Below are 6136 nucleotides of genomic sequence, written 5' to 3' on the forward strand. Positions count from 1 at the left end.
CAGCACCAGGGTGTTGGGGCGCATCCCACCTGCCGGAGAGACCACACCAGTGCGACTCAGCAGAGGTGGAGGGCTCCGTCAGCCCTCCTGGCACTGCAGATGTCAATGAGCCTGAGCCTGGCTTCGGCATTGCTCACTGTGGTGGTTCCAGACTCCTCAGCATTACGCTCTTAGATGCCTTGAAGACTCAACCTGGCTTTGGCATTGCCCACCAAACACCTCCCCAAGATCCAACTCTGTGTTGGCACCACCCACACCAGGTGCTTCCAACCCCCTCAGCATTGCCCATCCAGGAGTCTTCAAGCCCCTCAACCCTGCTGACACAAATGCCTCCAAGCGCCCATCTGGCTTCAGCGTTGCTCAACGCAGATGCCTCCAAGCCTTAATTTGGCTTTGGCATCACCCATCCACATGCCTCCAAACCCCACGGCACTTCTCATCCTGCGGGGGGGGAGCCTCACCCATGCCCAGCGCAGACATCACTCACCAAGGCCAGAGGTGAAGAGGAGCTGCCGGACACCGTGCCGCACTGAGGGCGCAAGGGTGAGGCTGACAAAGGCCTTGACATTCAGCTTGTCCACCAAGCTCAGCCACGAGTCCTGCTGGGGCTGCAGTGGGTCCGAGGGCAACGCATCTGGGTGGGGAGCAAGAAGAGCATCGATGGGTCTTATACCCCATACTGGGGGCTCACCCTGGCATCACAGCACCCCCCTGCAAAACTAGTGTCGACCCGTGTCCACCCCAGCACCCCCGAAACAGGTGGAAGCTGGTGCTTCCAGCCAGAGAGATGAAATTACACATTAATATATAGAAAAATACCCAGGCAGCACCATCCCCCCTCCCCAATTTCAGGCCATTAGTCACCACAGCAACGGCAGAGGGGGAGCGGAGCACACGACGGCCACGGCGTGTGCCGGGCGCACGTGTGCACGCACCAGCGCTCTCCAGGGCACAAACAGCCCCGCAGCACACGGCCGTGGGCACGGGCACGAGGCGAGGACGAGGACAGACACAGCGCTGAGCCTGCGCTGGGTGTGCACGGCGCTGACCTGTGCCCGGGAGCGTGCTGCCCGGCGACCCAGAGGAGCATGGGTGGCATTTGCCACCAGCATGGGGACGTGCAGGAGCCCCACGCGCACATCTAGGGCTGAGTACTTGAGCACAGGCAAGTACAAGCTCACAGCACGCGTGTGCAAGCATGGGACAGACACAAGCCACCCATGTGCCCCATACCAAGCCAAACCCAAGGTGCCACAAGCATGCCCAAAATGTTGACATTCCCTTACTGTGCCCACCCAGGAGCTGTGCAGTGGCATCACCTCAAGGACTCCCAGAGCCCCTCAGCACCACAGCAAGGGGCAGAGGTCACCAGCACCAGGGATGGTGCAGACCCTCACCCAAGTCCTGCAGCTCGACGTGGCCCAGGACGTAGAGGCCACTTTTCTTGAGGTCATTGACAAAGTCGATCAGGCGGGTGCTGCCCCGCGGGTTCTGCACCATCAGCAGCATCTGTGGGCGCCAGAACTTGACGTGGTCCTTCCGCACGTCCAGCATCAGCAGGTACTTCCGCACCTGCAGGGAAGGAGGGCAGCTGCTGAGGAATCCTCTTTCTTTCAGCAAAACACCCATGCGGATGCCAGCCCCAGGGACGCGCTGTCACAGGGACACCGTCTTGAGGACACCAGCTCTCCATCCCGTGAGGGGCCAGCAGGTGGGAGGAGAGGTGGAGGGGACACCTCACCTGGTGGAAGATGAGGGCCTGGCTGATGTAGCCCCATGTGCTGCTGGGTGAGAGGTAGTGGAGGGCGAGGAGGAGGAGGAGGAGGAAGCCCAGGCTTGCCGAGGCCGACACGGGGCTGATGAGGAACATCATGACGCAGCAGCCCGTGATGCCCAGCAAGCACGTGTGCCAGGTGAAGTACCGGAAGGTGGGCCTGCAGCAGGGAGAAGGGGACAGCTGCTACCACGTGGTTCCCATACTGGCTGCAAGGTGGGCATGGCAAGGGAGGTTGTGACAAGGTGACCAGCCACCCCCAGTGAACCCCACTGTGCCAGACCAGGGCACATCGAGCACCCTAGATGCCGGAGGGAGAGGGCACAGGGGAGAGATGGTACCTCCCTAGGCACCAGGCAGTGCCCTGTCAAACAGGGCAATGATGGTTATGGGGCTGGCACTGCCCTGGCACATCAGAGGGCCAGGGAGTGGCAGGCAGCGTGTGGCAGTGCCAGCAGTTGCCGTGCCCGCTCAGCCTGGTGCAGGGAGGCGGAGGCGGGGAGGCGAGAAGCTGTTATTTTCTCTAATTGTTGTTTTTCCTGAAAGGTAATTAAAATCCTTTTCCGCTGCGCTTGATGGAGACCTCAGTGTGAGAAGTAGGGGGGCACCAGATATGGGTGGGTGAGGGGACCATCGCCACCCACCTCAGCAGCCTTACCCAGGCACTGATCCTGCCCCATTTGTGCCTGGCCAAAAGGAGCAGCTGGAGGGGTGGGGGGTGGTAAACCCCAGCCTGGCATAGACACCATCTCGCCCTTGGGAATGGGGCATTCCAGGGTACCCCGGGGCAGTGCCACCCAGCCCTGCTCAGGCATCACGTCTGTCCCACCGTGGGGAGCCCCTCTGCCATGGAGTCACAGCACTCTGCACCAAGGGCAGCAGGCACTGCCCAGCAGAGACATGAGGCCCCCCTAGATAGGGGCAGCCCTACTAGGCCAGCTCCAAGCCAGGGCACCCCACATGCCATGCCCCACACCAGGGCTGCCTGCCACGCACACTCCTCCTTCCTGGAAGATCTTTTCTGCTCCCCCCAAGCAGGATCCCCCTCCTTCCCCCCTTCTCCATTAGCTTAATTAGAGCTAATGGAAAGTGGGCTCCATCACAGCTTGGCAAGCTGCCCGGGGGAAGCCGGGCGGCCACGGGCTATAAATTACCTCTGGAAAGCCTGAGGGGAAGGGGTGGGAGGTACCCAGTGGTGCTGGATTTATCTGTACCCGCTCAGTAAACCGGTGCCAGGGTGTGGGAACTGTGCCAAGCCAGAGCCACACTAGGACCTGTCCCTTTCTCCCTCCCCAAGAACAGGGGTGTCTTTGTCCACCCTAATGCCCAGGAGAGGGGTGCTCAGCATCTCTGTCCAGCATAGGGCCAGCACAGACAGGCACCTGCCCCACATCTTGGCACAGCCTCCTCCCTGTGCCAGCGCTTACCTGAAGTTGGGGGCCGATGCCCACTCCAGTGCCAGGCAAGCCAGGTTGACGGTGGCGTAAACCAGGAGGAAGAAGGTGGTCACTACTCCTGCAATGGTGTTGAGCTTCCCAGAGAAGAGCACCAGCTGTAGAAAGCACCAGGGGGCACACGGTGAATGCACCCCACGGGATGGCACCCCCAGCACATCCCCTGTCAAGCTTGGGGCACGTAACAGCGGTGTGCCAAGAAAGGGCACAGGCAGCACCACACAGGCAGGAATCCCTGCCCCTTGCTGTGATTTGTCCTTCATTTATGGGCTCTCAGGGAGGGAAGGGCATTACCTGGGGCAGGGGGCCTGAGGGGAGATCCCCAGGGGCAGGGGGACATGCCACGTTCCATGACACCCAGCACAGGTGCCAAGACACCTTCACCTGGTGAGGCCAAGAAAGGAGCATTGCTGGCAACCTCACCTGCACCACCAGCCAGGAGAGGATCACTGCCATCACTGGGTTCCCACTGGCAGAGGTCTTCTTGGCCAGCGCCAGTGCTCGGCCTGCAGGCAGGGTCAGAAGGGGAAGGTTGGGCTGTGGCACCCCGGTGGGCACCAACAAGCTCAGCTACCAGCCAGGAGTCCTGTTCCCACCCTGGATGCTGGGTGAGGACAAACACCAGGGCAGGCAGGTGATGCAAATGGGCACATGCCAACCACAAACATCACCCCCACAGCAAGAAGGGTGTTCCCTGATGCCAGAGCTGGTCCCCAGCAGGGATAACATGCTGGGTGGGCTCTGGCAGGTGCCAGCACACTCTGGGCACTCACCAAAGAGATCATCCCGGGCTAGGGCGTAGAGGATGCGGGATGCCCCGATAAGGTTGCTCATGGCAGCAGAGAGGGTGGCAGCATAGATGCCCACAGTGACCAGGGGTGGGAAGATACTGATGTCACGCAGAAAGCCATAGTCTTTCTGCAAGAGAATCCTAAAGAGAGGGACATGGACACGCTGGCAGGTGCCTTGTCTCAGGCCAGCACGCCCTGGCATCAGGCACACCCTGGTAGCAATGGCCCTGGCAAGGGGATGGGTAGCTGTACCTATTGCACGTGGCACACATGAGGAAAGCCAGCAGGTTGTAGACGAGGTAGGTGAAGAGCACAGCAGAGATGGTGCCCCGGGGGATGGAGTAGCTCGGGCGCTTCAGGTCCCCTGTGTGCAGGAGCAGGGAGCATTAGTGCCTACAGGCACAGCACCCCTCTGCTTTCCTCCAGCCTCAGCTCCCCACCTCCAGTGCCACCCAGTACCTGACATATTGGAGCCTGCCATGATGCCGGTGCAACCATTGAACATCACTGCAAAGACGGAGCTGAAGCTCATCATCTGCCCAGTGGTGTAGTCCACCCCATACCCACCTGCAAGACACATGGGCAAAGGCTCTGATGTCCAGGGAAGCACAGCCCCAGCATGTACGCTCTCCTCAGCACAAACACAATATGCAACACCGAGCGTATACTCAACGCAATGCACAAACCACAGGAGAAACCACCCCACATCACCTGCTTTCTACCCACAAGCTTCTCCCACCCTCCAGCCAGCCCCTGTTGATGTGGAGGTGCCAGAGCCACAGTGGGTGCAGCGGGCAGAGTGGGGAGAGCCTCTCCTCACCCCCCAGGTTTTTCCGCAGGGTGGCAAGGGAGAAGCCGGTGAAGGAGCCGTTCTCTGTCTCAGAGCCATTTAAGTGGGGCAGGTGAATGGTCACCCCGATGGGCCGTGTGGCGAAGAAACTGATGAGGATGGTGCCTAGGACACCCACGACAACGAGGAAGATGAGGAAGGTAGCCTTGGCATAGATGGAGGCACCCACGAGGCACACGAGGAGGCAGAGGGCCAGCAGGATGGTGCCGTAGAGCAGCTCGTACCAGTAGCTCTGGGGCAGGACATGGACACCTGTGCCTGTTTTTTGCCCTGGACAGAGACAAACCATGATCAGTGAGGCTCGGAGCGGGATCACCAGGAGCCAAGTGTTGTGCCAGGCCTGACTGGCACCAACTCACCAGCCAGAGGGCTGGGTGAGCTGTGCCAGCTCTGCTGGCCATGGTGCTTGGCACACCTGGCAGGGCACTAGGGCTGCTCAGGTAAGGGACACCCTGCCACCACACACAGGGGTACTCACCAGGTGGGATCCCAAAGCTGTCCACCACCGCCTCCACCAGCCCCAGCACGTAGAGGGCACTGCCACACACGTTGGCCAGGAAGAACATGATCCCGATGCTGCCCCCAAACTCCGGGCCCAAGGCACGGCTGATCATATCTTGCTTGAGTCAAGGGAAGATCTCAGCAGCCCAGACCACCACTGGATGCCCCCAACCTTCCCTCCCAGGCCAAGGGGGTCCCAGGCCCAGCGTGACACCCCAAGGCAGCTGGGTGGTCACCCAACTTTGGCCCACACACGCTACCCTGGCAGCATCCCCAGCAAAGGATACAGTAAGCTCCTCCGGCATCCAGCGCGCCGTTGGTGGCGATGGCACACACGGACAGCACCGTCATGCCGATGATGAAGTATGCCACCGCGAACATGGCCAGGGCTTGGTACAGCCCGGCGTGGCCCACCACGAACCCTGCGAGGACAGGGGAGAGGCCAGCGTGCCTCTTAGCTGGGCGCAGAACGCTCCCAGGACAGGGCCACTGGACACGGTCATCAACCAGAGCTTGCAGTGAAGATTAATCCCACCCCAGGGTGCTGCTGCTTGCCACCCACAGCAGCACCCAGGGCCAGCCCAGACGGTCCCACACACCTCATGGCATCTCCATCCTCCTTCTGTGCAAGGATCAAGCCTGGGCGCACCCTGGGCACAGGCATCTTAGAGGGGCACACCCAAAAAGCAAAAAAATCAGGCAGGGCTCTGCTGCCCACCCAGCCCCGGGGCGCTGCAGGGGGTGCCAGTGCCCCCATGCCCTGCTG

General features: G+C 61.0%; 1 protein-coding gene across 1 annotated transcript; it reads right to left on the minus strand.

Annotated features, from left to right (window-relative positions):
• Positions 1-6: 6 nt before the first annotated feature.
• On the minus strand, positions 7-5792 carry SLC12A9 (solute carrier family 12, member 9; the record flags this gene model as incomplete). The annotated part of the gene is made up of 12 exons (XM_008946644.1): positions 7-29; positions 488-634; positions 1398-1572; positions 1742-1934; positions 3202-3326; positions 3652-3734; positions 4002-4159; positions 4272-4383; positions 4479-4586; positions 4840-5139; positions 5348-5485; positions 5658-5792. Coding segments are annotated over 12 exons (1697 nt in total), but the record flags the coding sequence as incomplete, so codon positions are not given.
• Between the last annotated feature and the right edge of the window lie 344 nt (positions 5793-6136).

This window comes from Merops nubicus, unplaced genomic scaffold (genome assembly GCF_000691845.1).
Source record: "Merops nubicus isolate BGI_N331 unplaced genomic scaffold, ASM69184v1 scaffold40948, whole genome shotgun sequence".
In the NCBI taxonomy this organism is placed as follows: Eukaryota; Metazoa; Chordata; class Aves; order Coraciiformes; family Meropidae; genus Merops; species Merops nubicus.